Source organism: Phaseolus vulgaris, chromosome 10 (genome assembly GCF_000499845.2).
Source record: "Phaseolus vulgaris cultivar G19833 chromosome 10, P. vulgaris v2.0, whole genome shotgun sequence".
Lineage (NCBI taxonomy): Eukaryota > Viridiplantae > Streptophyta > Magnoliopsida > Fabales > Fabaceae > Phaseolus > Phaseolus vulgaris.
The window spans coordinates 1,082,905-1,100,393 of NC_023750.2; the positions used below are offsets into that span (position 1 = coordinate 1,082,905).

Genomic DNA, 17,489 nt, shown 5'->3' on the forward strand with positions numbered 1-17,489 from the left:
TCCAATTTCCAGGAGGAAAAATTAGATTCTTGGAGAAACATCATTGTAAGATCAATTGATGAATAAGTCTGAGTAGGCCTTACAAAAGATAACTAATGAAGACACCCTATGAGATATTGTATGTGATAAAATGTTGAACACCTTTATACTGGTTTGAGGTTGGAGAAAATCTAATTTTAGGTATTGACATGGTTCAACAAACTATAGAGAAAATAAAAATGATTAGAAAAAGATTGAGAACAACTTAGAGTAAACAAAAAAGTAATGTTAATAAGAAAAAACGAGTCCTTGAATTCCAAGAAAGTAATCATGTATTCTTGAAAGTCATACCAACAACTAGGTTGGTAGAATAATGAAATTAAAAATAAAAATAAAAAACTCACTCCCAAATGTATTAATCCTTATCAAATTCTCAGGTAGGTCATGTTGCTTATTAAAATAATTTATCTCATTTTCTTTTCCACCACCTTCACAATGTTTTTAATGTGTATATTTTTTACTCTTCTCATATCATAATGTTTGATATAATACAATTAAAGGATAACCTCACACTTCAAACAATGTCTCTATATAGATTACAAACAAAAAGATCAAAAACAAAAAATCAAGCAATTGAGAGGTAGAAAAATTCCACCCGTAAAACTCATCTCCAATAAAGCCACTAGACAAGCTACTTGGAATTGGAAGAGAAAATAAAAAAAAAAAAATTATCCTCATTTATTAGTCAATGAAAATTTTAGAGAACAAAATTTCTATGAGAGGTACATGTAACATTCCAAATTTATTTATACAATATTTTAAATCAAATTACTATTATTAGATAATTTAAATATTTTATTATTTTGAAAATTCCTAGTATGTTAAATAACCAACCATAAAAAAATTAAAAAAATGAAAGTAAAATTTATTAATAAATAAAAATCTTAAAAAATATTAGTGTTAAGTTATGTTTTCGGGAGAGATGAAAGTCTCCTCTTTCATCGTTACAAAGACCTGAATATATATATATATATATATATATATATATATATATATATATATATATATATATATATATATATATATATATAACATGATGAAGTGAAGAAGCAGGGTGAAAAAACAAAGAACGGAGAGAAAGAAATTAAGGTTATAGAATTAAGGAAAACATTATTACTACTAGAAAATTGCTAAATAGTTAATTACTATATTTATTAAATTATATATATATATATATTATAAAAAAAATTTATGTTAGACATTACTATACTACTTGACATCTCAGTTAGGCTGACACCTAAGTAACAACAATCATTTGCCATCACATGAAAAAAAAATATTATTAAAAAAAAAATACAAAAATATGGGAGACTAGACCAAAACTCATATGTTAACAAAAACGATACATAGGTAGACTATACCTATTAATAAAGAATTATAAGAATAAACTAAATAGAAACCTATTATACCAATGAAAGGATTCTCAATGAATAAATCCTAAATTAGCCAACTTATCAGCACATGCATTCCCTTCACGAAAAATATGAGTAACCATAAACCTGATTTTTCCACAGTAATTAAGATAAGTATTCCATCGATTACGAAACATCCAAAAAACATTTGTCCTAGCAGTAAACGCAACACAAACTAAGGCAGAGTCACATTCCAGCCAGACATTAGTAAGACCCAACTTTGATGTTCTTACTGACTTGAGTAAAGTGTTTTCTGCAGGTAAAACTCCTTAGTCTTTGAAAGCCGAATCACTAGAGTTTGAAGGGAGACCATTAAGAATCCACTCGAATTTCGACTAACCTCGTATCGGCAAGAACAACTACCTTAAATGCAATAATAATCAATTAAAACTCGGAAAAAAAAAATCCCCATGGTTACTTCCAAGTTTCTAATTACAGTGGAAACAAAAACCCTATCCTATAACAACAACTTCCCAATTTCTACATGTTGATGTGTTGATATACGGTTAACGTACGACACGCTTGTAATATAACAAAACGTAAACAACAAAATCAAACATCCAATGACAATTCAAAACCACCATTTTGCTAAAATTATGATATCATTATTGAGTATAAGATAAAAACACAACACTGAAAGGGAGTGCAAATAGGGTTTTGGGTTCATTCAGAAGATAACGACACAAAAAGAGGTTGATTAATGATTACACACGACATACCAAAACCTTGATTAATGATGTTTTAATTAATGTGAGTCATTAAATTAGTTTAATCCGTGAGGACAATGTGATGAAGTTTCTTCTTCAATTACGTGAATGTGTACACTGAAAGAGTCCACTTAACTATAAATATCAAATTTTATATCCAGAAATTGATGCATGTCTTTTTTCAGTTTTTGTTTTTGGTTCTTTTCTTTTTAACTCATTGATCATGAACTTTTATCTCCATGCATGTATATCTCTACACTTTATTTTTTATTTTAAGTTTTTGGGATGTATACATCATAAAAGACCACTGATTATCATATGTAAAACAAAGTGGTTAACCAGTTAATATGATAACTTCTTTTTTGGAAGATAACATGAAAACATGTGTATGTTCAGTGTATGAGTCAATTTTTCACCAAAGAAAAAGTGTGCACATCAAATTAGAACGAATCACGAAATCTGTTATAAAAAGTTTAAATATATTTTTCGTTTCTCTATATTTTTATACAAAATTTATTTTTATCTACAATCTAAATCTTATTCTAAGTATTTTTTTTAGTTAGTAAACAATAAATAAATATAAATATTAAAGGAACATAAAAGAATATTTCAACCTTTATAAAAAGTAAATTTGTCAAAACAAAACACAAAAATTTCATACTTTCACGGAATAATGTCATGTAAAACAAAAAAAAACGTTAAACAACTCCACATTAAAGAAAAATTGTGTCTCTCAAACAAGAAAACCAAAACCAAAGTAAGAACAAGAAACAAAGAAACTATTAAAATGGTTATTGTCGATTTTTTTTTAAGTGTTAAACAGAGATTTTATTTTCAGTATGAACTAAGATGTTAAAATATTTTATATTAATCCATTACTGATGTGGATGTTATAATATTATAATATAATCCATGCTGAAAATTTGTCTGTTACTTAAAAACACTAATAATGACTATTTAGGATTTAGGGTTTAAGATTTATGGGATAGAGTTTAGGGTTTCAATAATTTTCTTACTACAAATATTTAGGATGTCTAAAATTTGTACTAGAGACAAAAACCAATTTCGTGTTATTGTATATGAAAAACATATTTAACCAGTTATAAAATATAATAAGAAGTTAAATTGATGTTAAAAATTAATAAAATGGTAAAATATTCTTAAGAATATATTACTAAAAAATATTTTCTTAAAATTGTAAATTATTAATATTAGGTTTATTAAAATTGTAATATACTTAGTTAAACCGAATCCTGAAATTAAAAAAAATAGTAAAACAAATTTTAAAATTACAAGCTATCAATAAATTTAATTCCTTTCTCATTGTTTGGTATTATCTAATCTTGCTAAATGTTAGATTCAAGTGTTAAGTGTTTGATTCAGAACTAATTAGACATACATTACATATATTCTTACGATACTGGATCAATTTTATCTACAATTCACGTTTTAAATAAGTTGAATAAGTATATTTTATGAAATAAATATTCTATTTCGTATCCATAAAAGTTCACATCTAAATAAACCTTTCAATCCAAAATATTAAAAAGATAAAAAATATTAATTTAATTTTTTTATTTGTTCAAATAAAATCTATCACACTACAATATACCAAATGGAATGAAATTATCTTTTTCGATTTCACTAGATTAGGTTTATTTTAGTTGATAACTTTCAAAATGTTATAGATATCTGGATTAGCTTTCAAATCTAGTAATCTACTAATTAAGCTTGCAAAACTGAAATTGTAAATTTAATATCTGCATATTAAGAAAAAAAAATATTTAAGATTCACAATAAATAAATAAATATATATATATCATTTAAAAAAATTATTAAATATAGACTAATTTTAAAGATAAAAATTATTTAGTTATTATATAAATTAAATCTTATTTTATAAATTAAAAAATTATTAATATTTAAATTAATTTTTGTTATTGATAAAAATTTATAAAATAATTTTTAGATTAAGTATAACATTAGTTATTAACGTTTTACCCACTAACTATTTTAGATCCTAACTAATTATTAGTTTATAATTAAAAACTAATTTAGTATCTAAAACTTATTAAAATTTTAGTAGTTAATTTTAGATGTAATAAAAATTATTTTAGATACCAATAATTTTTAGTTATAAAATAGTATCTAATTTAGTTAATATAATGATTAATTATTTTTATTTTTAAATTAAATAGTATTTAATGATTTTTTAATAAAGATATCTCATCACAATTAAAATAATATAAATTAATAATTAATTTTCTTTTTCTTATATTATTATTTTTTCCAACACTCATTAGTTTTACATTGAATATTTAATGTATTCATTGAGTAAACGTGACCAGGTTAATCCTAAAACAAAGTTACGTGAAACATGCGTAATTGCATGAAAAATTAGAGTCGCAAAGGAAAAAAGTTTATTATTATTTTAATAATGTTTTAATCATACGTTATGAGCATAGAAAATTGCAATCACACACGTTATGAGTAATTTTTATGATTATGCATTGAAACTATTTACTACAAAATTCTCATCTTAAAATAAACTTTTCATATGAACACTTTTTGTGCTTGAGAACTAAATTCATCCAAATGGTTTCACATCTCCCATTTGGTAATGTATCAATCCTATAGGACCATACTCAAATTCATGTTAAATGAAAATGAATTTGAACAGAATTAGTAAAATTATTTTATTGAAACTTGATATTTTTCATATCTTATTGAAATTTTAATATTTTAACCTAATTACTTATAATTTAAAAAAAAAAAAAAATGTGAACAATTTTAAAGATGGTCCAATTTTTATTTTTTTTAAAAAAATTTAACCTTATACTGACAATTAACAAAACTCCTACAAACAAAAAAAAGACAATTTAATACTGAAAAAATATCAATTAGAAAACTAGGGTCATGATCTTATTTAAGACTTTCTATCTTATTTTTTATATTGTCATGTCAATATATTTTTTTATAGAAAATCTTATAAGATCCAAATCACAATACTATTAAATTAGTTCATTATAATTTTTTCTTTTTTATTTTAATATTTTTTTATATTTAATGACAGATGATTGTTATTATTTGAAATCTCAGATATCGGATATCTAACATTAAAAATTTAAAAAAAAATAATAATTTATTATAATTTATGGTTGAGTAAATTAGTTCTATAGTTTCGAGATAATATATTATAACTACAACTTTTTCCAACAATGTAGTTTCTCTTCTAAGGTTGAACTTTGGTGCCCTAATTAGAAATATGGTTAAGTTATTTGTGCACTTAAATGCTCTATTCCTTCTTGGCTCTTATTAATTAGTGTATGATCCAATTTTGATTAGTTAATAAATGAATATAAAGTAAAGGTTAGGTTGAGTTGCTTGGTACCTAATCTGTGAGTTGAAATGAAGCACATGCACTCTAGCTAGTTTCACTTTCAAGTCATTCCTCATTATTATAAACCAGAAATGGAGTTCCATCATTATGTCAACCACACTACATGCTCTTCAATTTTCTGCCTAACCAATTCCTCTTTTTGCACCATCCCCTATAGTGGAAGCTTCACCATTTAATTTAGATTTCAAACATATACACTAATTATTTATCATAAGAATTATAGTTATAGTTTTTAAAAATATATTTTACTTAAATGTTTAATACCCTTAGGAAACTATCTACTTTACTATAAAACCTAAAAGAGCATATGTAAAAAAAAAATAGTATTTCAAAATACAACTTTAACAAATACAAAAAATTATAAAAATACAAAAAAAAAAGTAAAAAATATGTCTCTAATCTCTTTCCAATCTTGTTCTTGTATTTGTATCTATATTCACTTGTGTACAGTGATAACATATCACCACACAAACAACAAATACGAAAGTAAGCTATTAAATAAACTTTCAACATTAGAAAAATGTATATAAAAATAAATATTTTAATTAACAATTCAATTTCATCAAACACAAACATACAAAAGCCATATAAACAACACATGTATACAACAAATGATATTTAACAAATGAAATATCAACTAACAATTGTACCTGTTTGGTTCAAAGGCTAAGCGCATTGGCAATAGAGAGCAAGTAATCTTTGAAGTGTTGAGCGCCAAGGAATGCACTGAGAAAATGTAAGCTAGAGAAGGATCCAATTTAGAGAGTTTGGGAGGCTGAGCGAATTCAAAAGTTTATGAGCAAAAGATTTCCTTCACGAGCAAGAAAGTCTAATTTCGCTTGGCTGGGCTTGAAGCTAATCCAAAGCAAAAAGGTTTCTTTAGGAGAAAGACACGTTCAAATCGCTTGAGCAGGGTTTGAAGCGGATTCAAAGCGAAAGGCTTTCTTCATGTTTAAGAAAGGAATTCGATAGGTCAAGCTTGACACGAATGCTCTAAGGAATGAAACCATAGATTTCACTAAGCTTAGAAGAGGGACTTTGAGTCAAGAGGTTTCTTTAAGGTGAAGAAAGTCAATCTACTGAGCAGATTGGCATGACACTAAGCTGAAGGAAAATATGAAGGAACATCTCACTAAACTTTATAAATAGGGAGGTCCTGATACTTAATTTGGATGTTGAAACACAAATGTACTAAAGAGAGGAGAAAACAACCTTAGCTGGCAAGCAACATTCGAGGTTCTATGCCTTTTGTTGCAAGTTGAACATGCAGAGTTTTTGTATAAGCTTTATCATGAGTAGTTAAATTTATCTAGTTGAAAATGAAGAACAATGTAATATTTATTAAGTTGTTCTTATTTAATTTCAGTTATATTGATTTGATTAAACACAAAATGGTTGATATGTAAGGAATCACCATTCGTGATTTTAGAACTTAAATGATGTGAGGAAGCACATTCATTTTTGAACTCTTTTAAATTAACCAAATATGTCAATGTCTAGGAATGAAATAAGATATTGAGTATACAATATAGGTACAATCATTTAAATACTCAAACATTTATCTTTTATTCATATTTTAATAATTATAATTTTATCTTTAAATAATTAAATATTAAATACAAGACAACAAGTATGATTATATAAGTATCTAAAATTTATTTTATTTATCATAAAAAAGGTAAATTCATATAATTTTTTGGTACACTTTAATATTAATAACAAAGCTATATATATATAAATAAATAGTCAACAATGGAAAGAATGGGCCTAAAAAAGAAATAGGCTCGTATTTAAGTAAAAATAAAAATTAAACAAAAATCAAAATAAAAGTATGGTGGCCTCACATGCACCAAAGTGTGACGTACATGGGCATTGAAAGTGTACACGAATACAAAACAACACAACAATCAAATCATATTAATTAGGGAAAGAATATTTTTACAAACCTAAACAAATATATCCACCCAACAATCAATTTTAATAATATAAAAAATATATTAAAAATTTAAACTAAAATAAATAAATAAATAAATAAATATAATTAAATATTATTATTTTGAATTTTTAAGAGCATGTACTTTTATATTTTAATGATATCAAAATATTACCATTCAACGTTTTTTACACCCACCAAACGATCAATAATAATATTATTTTCAATAATTTTTTATATTATTTAATTAAAAATTATCATTTTTTTAATATTTTTTTTCTAAAAAGTATAAATTAGATACAACAGGGATGTGAAAGTATAGTATTTCCTCGATTAATTACAACACTCATACTTTGACACTATATAAAAAAATTATTTAATAACTTAATAAATTATTATTTTAATTATATTTATTTTGTTTTTAATTTAAAATATTATTATATTATTATAAAGAACTGTTAAATGGATGTTAACGGTTAAAAAGCGTAGTTGCACACATGAAGAAAAACTGTGTAGACGAAACAAGTGTTAAAATGTTTTATGTTTGTGATTTGGGCTCTTTTTGGATTTGAGCTTTTCCCACCTCGGCCCATTTTTCTTCTTTTACATTTGCTGTTTGTAACACCTTTTGTAACTCACTTTTTTTATTAATGAAATTGCATTTTTTTTCTTTCAAATGGAAGACCAAGCCATTTATTAAAAAAATTCTCCAAAGAATTCAACCTTGAAATTTTAATCTCAACTTATTAACTCAAAATAAGGATTGGTTGTAACAAAATTTGATTAACAACACCACTAGACAAGTCAAAACAATTTTTAGACTGAGAACAAACACAAAATTTTTAATTTCTATTTTCAACAATGTAATGTATATATACAATCCATTACTATTTAGGGAAAAGTTGATTTAGAGACACTCTTAAAATTTCTCAAACATTTGAAGAACCAAGAAATTTAACCTTTTTAAAATAAGGAACTAGCATCATGTAGCATTTAGAGAGTTTACTACAGGAGAGATCATTTGTAGCCTAGATCAAAGGAGTTCAATGCTCCAAAATGTAATATAATATACTTGAAAAGTGATACATATCCATTAATATGCATGGTTGCTCTATTATTGAACTTATTAACAACAACTGCAGAAAAAGAAAAGATCATGCTTTAGTTTGTTTCTTTGGCTTCAAGAGATAGAACAGGCCTTCTGTCAAAGCAGCTTTGGAAGTCAAAGAAGCTCCCAGCAAGTTTAGTGCCTAATCATGCATACATAATGAAAGTCATTGAAGGGAGTTATTCAAAATTACTACAAGAAATAAGAAATATTGATGTAATCTTCCAAAAAAACCTACACAAATATTAAAAGGGACACTAAACTCACTCTAAATAGTCTTCCTTTTAATCTTTGTGTGGGTTTTTGGAGAGGCTAAGATCAATATTTCTTGTAGTGATTAATCATATTGGACCAAAACTAATTTTAATGAAACTCATTGAAATCACAAGATAAAATTAGCAAGAAAAAAGGAAGTGTTACCTCTGTCTCCTCAATTCTCAGCTGATGATCCTCCAAGTCATCAAGTGGAACATTGAGCTTTTGCAGGAATGAAATACAGGAAGCATTTGCCAATGGTGTTACTTGGAGATCATTCCACACAACAAACAGTGATGGTCTCCTCACAAAGCCCAAAGCTGACTCTTTTGTGCCATCACAAGATCTTGGATCAAAATGCTTCATGGCCACTGCATGTTTTACTAGGCTATGGTCCTTTGAAATCACTCCATTCCCAATGGCATAGCATATGTTATTCTTTATCACTCCTGTGCCATACCAGTAGCAAGGACTGTGTTCTTCACAAAGTTTTGTTGGCTGCCTCTTAAAACCAAACTGAGGAGCCACCCTGAGGTTCAGCAAAGGAGTGCCTGAAGGATTTGTGAACCATAATGGATTCAGATCCTTCACACTTTTGTGCAAGTTATTCATACATCCCAGAGAAATTTTTTCATCCAATAGCTCTAGAACAGATCCAAGTGGTGTTGTGAGGAAACTGAATAGATAATCAACAAAATCTCCCTCAGCTTCAGCATACAGTATTGTTTTCTTTGATTTTCTCACTGTTACCTTTAGGTTTATGCTGGAATTGTAATTTATCCAGCCTTGGTTTTCTGCTCTAACTATTGGTGAGAAAGTGCACACTCTCACAGATCCTCCATTTTCTAAGAATACGTCACTAAGAGGAGAATTGGAGGTCAATGCTTGCTTTAGCAAATCCAAAATCTTGAAAAGAAGAAACACATGTATAAGGATAATATATATTCATCAAATAACAAACCTTCATGAACTATATATTCATCAATAACAACTTTTATATAAAGTTCATGTGAGGTGATGTTGCTAGTAGTTTGCAGAGTAGCTAGTAACTATTTACTTAAAAGTAGACATAAAATAAGAGAAATGCAAATCCTAAAAAACATGAACTTTTTCTCACAATGTTCATCTCATTCTAGTTAACTAATACCTGTACAAAATTGCAAATTTATTAGCAAACTTTTATGTGCTAGTCTACAACTACCATACCAAATGAATTTATCTGCTATGTTACCTCCTTTATGCCAACACTAAGGTACTTCTTTGTCAGCTTGTGGAAGCTTTTGTAGCCAAGTTGGACAAGTTGCTGAACAGTGTTACCAGGAGAGCTCTGCAGCACCTTTAAATCATCAAAGATCAAGTACATGGTTTTCCCCTTAACAAAAACCCCATCTTCATTACTTCCTTCATCAGAATAATCTCCATGCAGCTTCATTTCTTTGTCCATCAACTTCCCACAGAAGCAGGTAGCCTCAGCAAAAGTGCTCAAGAACCAATCACCACCCTTTCTACACCTCTTGCTACACATGAAGTACTTCACAGGCTTTGTATCATCCAACTTCAGCTTCAGTTTCTGGCAAAGTGCTGCACAAGGGTTGCGTGGAAAAAGCAACATTTTCTTGCAAATATGGTTCCAGAACACATCATCACCAGAATTTTCCAAGCTCTGGTACAAATTGTTCATGCAACCAATCTCTTCCTCCTTCTTGGACACAAGCCTTGTGATAGTTCCCAGTGGAAGGGTGAGAAAACTGAACAAAATGTCTATGAAGTCTCCACTTGCTTCAGCAACAACCACAGAGTTTCTTTCTTTGTCCACCAAAAGCGTCAAAGGGAGCTTTGGTTCTTCCTTGGAAGCCATGCAAAATAACATAAAAAATGAAAGGAAGTTAAAGAATAAATCAGCAGGTTTAGTACAGAAGAGTGGTGTTTTTGGAATTCATGTGATGCCTAGTGAGTTATTAATGGTGTTGGATTCAAAAGTGCAATGATTAGAAGAAGGAAACAATGGCGAAGTTTCCTTTGTTAGCCAGCAATAGAAGGACAATTCAGTGTGTTTTGTTTCTTTGTGAGAAGAAAGAACGAAAGAACTTACTTTTTTGCATAAAACTTGAAATGGTGAGCTACACATAACTTTCCTATTTTTGTTTCTACGAAGTGACTCAATACATTTGATTATAGCACTTGGTTAATTAAACATTAGGGCATAAAAGAATATGGAACGTGTAAAAATTAAATTAAGTTGTATCTTTAACTTCTTCTTTTTATATAGAAAGAATTCAGAAACTTCTATCACCTTCTAATGAAGCCTTAGATACAAATAAAAATTTGAATCCTCATAGAAATGGGAATTGCATTTCTGCTTTCCAAAAACAAAATTAGATTGTTTATTACCAACATATACAAATATACAATTATAACTCTTATGAGGTTGAATTAGACTTAAAGTTTACTTTTAAATATATATATTTTCACATACCGATTGATAGTCTCGGCGCGTGAAAAAATATGTTGAAAATCTCACATAGACTGAAGATTAGTCTATTTAATTTTTTATAAATGGACCTCACCTTATAAGATAATTTTAGGTGGAAGAATTGAACTTAAAATCATTTCTTAATTTAACATAATTTTAGGTGGAAGAATTAGACTTAAAATCCTTTCTTAATAATATTAAATTAAATACTAGAAGATTTGATTTTGTTATTTTATAATAGCCTTTTCCAACTTGCACCTACTTGACTTTAAAAAATCAAATGAAAAAAAAAATGAAAACATGAATTCTTTCACTTAATTTGTATTTCTTAATTACCGTTTTCGTTCGTGTAGTGAGTCTAAATTCTTTTAATTTATGTCTTTCTTTTACAGTAGCAAAAATTATTTTTAGTTTTACCAGCAAAAGACTGACTTTTGCAAGCCACGAAGTTGTTACGTATAATTTAAAATATAAAAAACAAATAAAAATTTTCTCTTTTAGAAAAAAAAAAACAAAAGCTACAAAATTTCATGATTTAATTTATAAAATACAAAGAAATAACTTTCGCAAAACACCTAGGGTCTGAAGTGGATCAGAACACTAAATAAATAAAAAATTTAAGTCTATTAAACCGACTCTAATGTCACACTAAAAGTAAAGGTAGTTAACATGAATTTGAAACATACAAAAGATGACATTAAAATAACATTTTGTATTAATTAATGAAAGAGTAATGTCGATTTAGTCGGCACAACTATTAATTCAAAAATAAGAAAAATGATAAAAGTTTAAGTAGGTTAAATCCACCCAAAAAGAGTAATTTTTAAATATAGTAGTATCAGCTCAATGAATGCTTAAGTAACTAATATGGTAAACGCTCATGAAGTCTTTCTTTGATTTTGTAAAACTTCAATCACTAAAGCTTGAATATTTCTTGAATGTCGATCCCGTGAAACTCGTACTCTAGCAATTCCATTTTATCATTTGGACGTTCTATTTAGAATGTTCATTTATGAGCCTTCAATCTTCACTTTGTACGAATCTCACACTATGACTTCTTTGTCTCTTTGTCATTAGACTCTTGAAAAGAAAACTTTTTAATCTGAAGGTTTTAAAACGTCTTGATGATTTGTCCAATCTTCGTTTTCCTATTAGAGGCTCAAATAGGAAATTTTAACTTTAATTTCGTTTGTGTGTCCTATGTGCTATAAACAATTTCTAGAAACAATTTGAACATAATTGACAAAAAAGTTCTACATTAAATATGGTGATATTGGGTCAGCAACCAAATATGGTGAAAAAGAGTTATGGTATATGTGCTCCAGGATAACATTTTATAGATTTTTGTCCTCAATTACAAGAGCCTGTCAATCCTTCCATGGAGTTAGTGGCAGGAATTTTTCAAGGACAAACATAGTAGCAATACAACCTCTATTCAAATATATACAACCCAGGGTGGAAAGATCATCCTAATTCGAAATATTGACCTTTTTCATATGATCACATCAGATATAGTTCTTTGTATATTCTAATTCTAACCAATTCATTTTCTTTATGTATCCTAACATACTTCTATCAAATTTAAAATACTATAATAACACTGAAATACAGATCCACCAAGTAACCCTTAACATGAAATACGAAAATATATTGTCTTAAGTGTGTGTGCAAGAAATTGACTTTGGGTCACCACGTAATGTTACAAGGGTCATCACAGGACAAATAACAGGGACGCACACTTTAGATTATTCATCACCCAACAAAAATCAAACATGATTCATCTTTCACTTAATGAACCAATGAATAGAAAATGTATTACATTTTATCACCAATAACGCCACCCTACCACCGTGAAAAAAGATGCATAGGTCTCTCTTGCAAACACCGAAGACAATGAAGAACGAGAAATGCAAAAAAAAAAATTGGAAGAAAAAGCTTAAAAAGAACACTTGAAAGAGAAAACAACCACACCAAAATAGAAAAGTGAAAAAAAAAAGAGAAAAATGAAAAAGAACGTTGTACACCACAACTTACTAAACCCCAGAATCGTTTAACCTAAATCTACAACATAACCTAAACATCCAAAGTTTAAATATTTTCACAATATTACACTACATTTTATAAACCCCACAACATAAATAAAATATTATTATTTTAGTCCCCATTGAAATTGTTGAACCATCATTTTTCTTTATATTTTTCACTCAATTAACACGTTTTCTAACTCACACTCACTCTCACTGACAGCTAATTGCCACGTGCAGCATCTATGCATAGAAGTGTCAACATATATTAATTAATAATCATAGAGCAACAAATCCAAAGAATGAACAGAGTGAAGAAGAAGAAGAAGTAGAAGAAGAAGGGGTTTTGTGGTGTGCGTGGCAACGACCAACCTCGCTTCGGTTCCTTTCTGGTAAGCCCCTTTCTCACTTTCTTCGATCCATCACTACAATTTTCCAATGCATCACATCACTCACTATTCTGATTATACTCTGCGTCACGCTTAGAACAGATCTATGTTTTCAGCCATAAATTTGTGTTGAATGTTAACATCAGTAACGCTTGATTTTGGGGTCTGTTCAGATGTCTAAAGCAACTGACGTGGAAAACCCTAGTGATAACCCCACTGTTCAAAAGGGTGTGGATGTGAATGTGAATGTGAATTTGAATTTGAGCGATGGTCAGGGAAATTGGTACACTTCGTTGCTGCATCAAATTTCAGTCTATGGTGTTGCTGCTGGCTATTGTTTATCTGCATCTTTGCTTTCCATAATCAACAAATGGGCAGTCATGAAATTCCCTTACCCTGGAGCCCTAACCGCCCTGCAGTACTTCACCAGCGCCGCCGGGGTCTTCCTCTTCGGCCGGGTCAAGCTCCTGGAGCATGACCCCCTTGACCTTATGACAATGTGGCGGTTTTTGCCGGCAGCAATCATATTTTACTTGTCCCTTTTCACCAATAGTGAGTTGCTCCTCCACGCCAATGTTGACACATTCATCGTGTTCCGATCGGTTGTGCCTTTGTTTGTTGCGGTGGGGGAGACGCTGTTCCTGCACCAGCCGTGGCCGTCGGCGAAGACGTGGGCCTCCCTCGGCACCATCTTTGCCGGCAGCGTGCTCTATGTGGTCACGGATTATCAGTTTACTTTCATGGCTTACAGCTGGGCATTGGCCTACTTGGTTAGCATGACCATAGATTTTGTTTACATAAAGCATGTGGTTATGACCATTGGCTTGAACACGTGGGGTCTTGTGTTGTACAATAATCTTGAGGCTCTTCTGCTTTTTCCGCTGGAGCTGCTGATTATGGGTGAGCTGAAGAAGATTAAGCATGAGATCACAGATGAGTCTGATTGGCACACCTTCCAAGTCATTTTGCCTGTGGGATTGTCGTGTCTGTTTGGTCTGTCAATCTCTTTCTTTGGATTTTCTTGCCGCAGGGCAATTTCTGCGACAGGGTTTACTGTCCTTGGTATAGTGAACAAGTTGTTGACGGTTGTGATCAATTTGGTGATATGGGACAAGCATTCAACATGGGTGGGTACAGTGGGTCTTCTGATTTGTATGCTGGGTGGGATTATGTATCAGCAATCAACAAGCAAGCCGAAGGCTGCAAAAGAGGCGAGTGCACAGGAAAATGAAGAGGAACAACACAAATTGCTTGAGATGCAAGTCAATTCAGAGACCAACATAGAAAGTAATGAAGTTAAGAAATCAAGGGAGGAAAGCTGAAATTATTTTCATGTAGGACGGTTTCATATTTCCTTTAAAGTGTATGTTTGTCTTACAGGTATTTGATATAAATTATGCTCTCATTTTTTTGTAATTGTTGATTCATGATTCTTTACACGCTATCTCCATGAATGGCAAGCTCATTGGAAATCTCTTATGTAGGGTTTTATTTACTTTAGTGTCTGTCATGTAAAATCTATTATTTAAGTACTTGATAGACAAAAGGTAACTCAATTTGGTTATTTCACTTTTAAGCTTTTAAACTGAATCATTTTATGTTTCAAATCTCGGTTTGTTCTTTTCTTGCTCTTGATGCTTCAAATTCAGACTGTTAGCAATCATTCTTTTCTCTGTTCTTATCGTGGATATGATGATTACACATGACTGTATTTATGTTGTCTCCATAATTGGAAGTTTATTTGATAGATATCTGATGATTGCCTTGACCAGCTTTAACACATTGTATTATGTTCTAGTCCAACTTAGTTTCTAATACACATCGATAAGGTAGTTGTATCAATGCAATAATTACAACCAAAACAACTCCTAGATTATCCTTGCAGCTATGAGAACAAACGATCTGTCTTTGTAAGAGAAAAGAACACTGAAAATTGTTTTCTCTTCCCAACCTGGTTTCTCTTGCCCCCCAAAGTTCTCAACTCCACTCTTACCCCCAGTGTAACAGTAAGATATTTGCCCCAATGGGTTTGCCTGTATTTGTTTTCTATTTTAATTCTGCTAAATCAATCCCTTTTGCTTTGTAGTTTTTTTTTATATGTTATTAGGTTATTGCAGAACATTGATTCATGTTTGTTGAAATGAATTGCTTACTATGAGAATGCTTTAAAAAATGGTTTCCACAATCTTGTGCCAAATGCCAATACCTTTGGGCTGCTCATATTTGATTTGGTGTTGTTCACATGACAGATCACAGTAGCTCCTCTGACGTAGTTAGAACACAAACGCATCTATACAATTAGCATTAGCTTCTGCCTTCTGAAATAATTTTAAACTAAAGATGTGTTTCTTTTGACTAATGCACTTGGGAAGAAAAACCAATAATGGATAAAAATGCTACTCAAGTGGATTAGTTAGGCTATATGCATTTTCATGTTAATTGTTGTTAAATGGAGGCCATGGTGCTGTAGCGTAGTGGATTTCCTGCAAAACCCACACCTTTTAGCTATGGAAATTTGAGGTTTTGATAGAAGCCAGTTTTATTAAATGGGTTATGGATCCTATGTTTCTTTGAAATTACTTTTAAAAACTTAGCTATAAGCCTACATTTTGTTATTTTTTCACCTTGGCAATATTTATTCTTTTTCCAAAGGTCAACTAATAAATCCTTTAGGAGGCATTTGACCCAGTTCTTAAATCATTATAACTTTCGTACTTTACATCTTAGTAGTTGTAGAATCTAGAAGAACGAAAAGAAAGTGAGGACAGTGTACACCCCGAAGAATAGGGAGTATAAAACAGTTGGAAATTGGAATAGTTACTGTTGATTGGGAAGGAGTTGTTAGGTGGGTTGATTAGGCAGATGAAGTTGTAAACAATGGGGGATTTTTTATCTAAATAGTTGGGGGGACTATTGAGGGTAGAGAAAATAGGTAAGAAAAATAGGTTTTATGTCTAACTCAACCTAACAAAGTTTGTAAAGTGAAGTTTGTACTCATTTATAGAGGTGAGATCTCTAACACATTTTTCAGGACTGAACATCTCAAATATGGGATTGGAAAGTTGTGTGTGGCACATAGCTAGAATAGACTTTATTTTGGACATATATCTATAAGATGTAGGAATTTTAACACACTCCTTCAACTACTGAGAACGGTTGGTCATATTGTAGATATAGCAGATGATATAATAGGTCCAATCAACTTTATTAGAATATACTATGATACTGTATTTTAAACGTAATTTAACCTCACAAATGATTTTGAAGTGAGGTTTGAACTCACTTGTATATCCTAATTTAGTCATATCATATGGATCTCCAACTCGGAACATTTAGAGTTCAGTTTGGGAACTAAGGAAGTGTTTCAGTTGTCTTACAGATAACCTTTGTTTAAAAGAAAGCCATTCTTACCTTTAATCACTGTCTGTGTTTCAGTTAACCTTTACAGAATTGTGCTTTCTCCTTACTCTGCCATTGAGCTCTCATTCTAAGATCTAAGAATTGTGTTTGTAACAACTAGTGATTTCTTGTCTAGAAAGTTTTTGAATATTCTAGTGGTAAGATGGGACTGAAAGATTAATGATAAAAGTTATTCTGGTTCAAATATTCCCTATTGCTTCTAGTTTAATCGTGTTCGGTACTTGCTAATATTCGTTATAAAGTTATGGGACATTCTTCTACATTAATGAGCAATGGATGAACATTAAAGAATCATCGGGTATGCTATGTTGAAGGTTACTCAAATCAAA

General features: G+C 29.9%; 2 protein-coding genes across 2 annotated transcripts; one reads left to right on the forward strand and one right to left on the reverse strand.

The window, feature by feature from the left end:
- Positions 1–8,511: 8,511 nt before the first annotated feature.
- On the reverse strand, positions 8,512–10,875 carry LOC137819429 (uncharacterized). Its single transcript, XM_068623281.1, has 3 exons — positions 10,086–10,875; positions 9,020–9,760; positions 8,512–8,741 (listed from the first exon to the last, which is right to left on the reverse strand). Exons 1-3 carry the CDS (start codon positions 10,722–10,724, stop codon positions 8,646–8,648), a joined length of 1,476 nt encoding a protein of 491 aa, XP_068479382.1. The 5' UTR covers positions 10,725–10,875; the 3' UTR covers positions 8,512–8,645.
- A 2,667-nt stretch (positions 10,876–13,542) lies between these two features.
- On the forward strand, positions 13,543–15,347 carry LOC137818832 (GDP-mannose transporter GONST3). Its single transcript, XM_068622457.1, has 2 exons — positions 13,543–13,743; positions 13,914–15,347. Exon 2 carries the CDS (start codon positions 13,914–13,916, stop codon positions 15,060–15,062), a length of 1,149 nt encoding a protein of 382 aa, XP_068478558.1. The 5' UTR covers positions 13,543–13,743; the 3' UTR covers positions 15,063–15,347.
- Positions 15,348–17,489: the final 2,142 nt, after the last annotated feature.

Bases quoted from the DNA above. Each gene is read 5' to 3' on its own strand.
- LOC137819429 (XM_068623281.1), bottom strand. From the start codon at position 10,724: ATGTTATTTTGCATGGCTTCCAAGGAAGAACCAAAGCTCCCTTTGACG. The intron at 9,761-10,085 runs GTAACATAGCAG...CTTCTTTTCAAG, and splicing joins TTAGTGTTGGCATAAAGGAG to ATTTTGGATTTGCTAAAGCA. The intron at 8,742-9,019 runs GTAACACTTCCT...ATGCATGATTAG, and splicing joins TGAGAATTGAGGAGACAGAG to GCACTAAACTTGCTGGGAGC.
- LOC137818832 (XM_068622457.1), top strand. From the start codon at position 13,914: ATGTCTAAAGCAACTGACGTGGAAAACCCTAGTGATAACCCCACTGTT.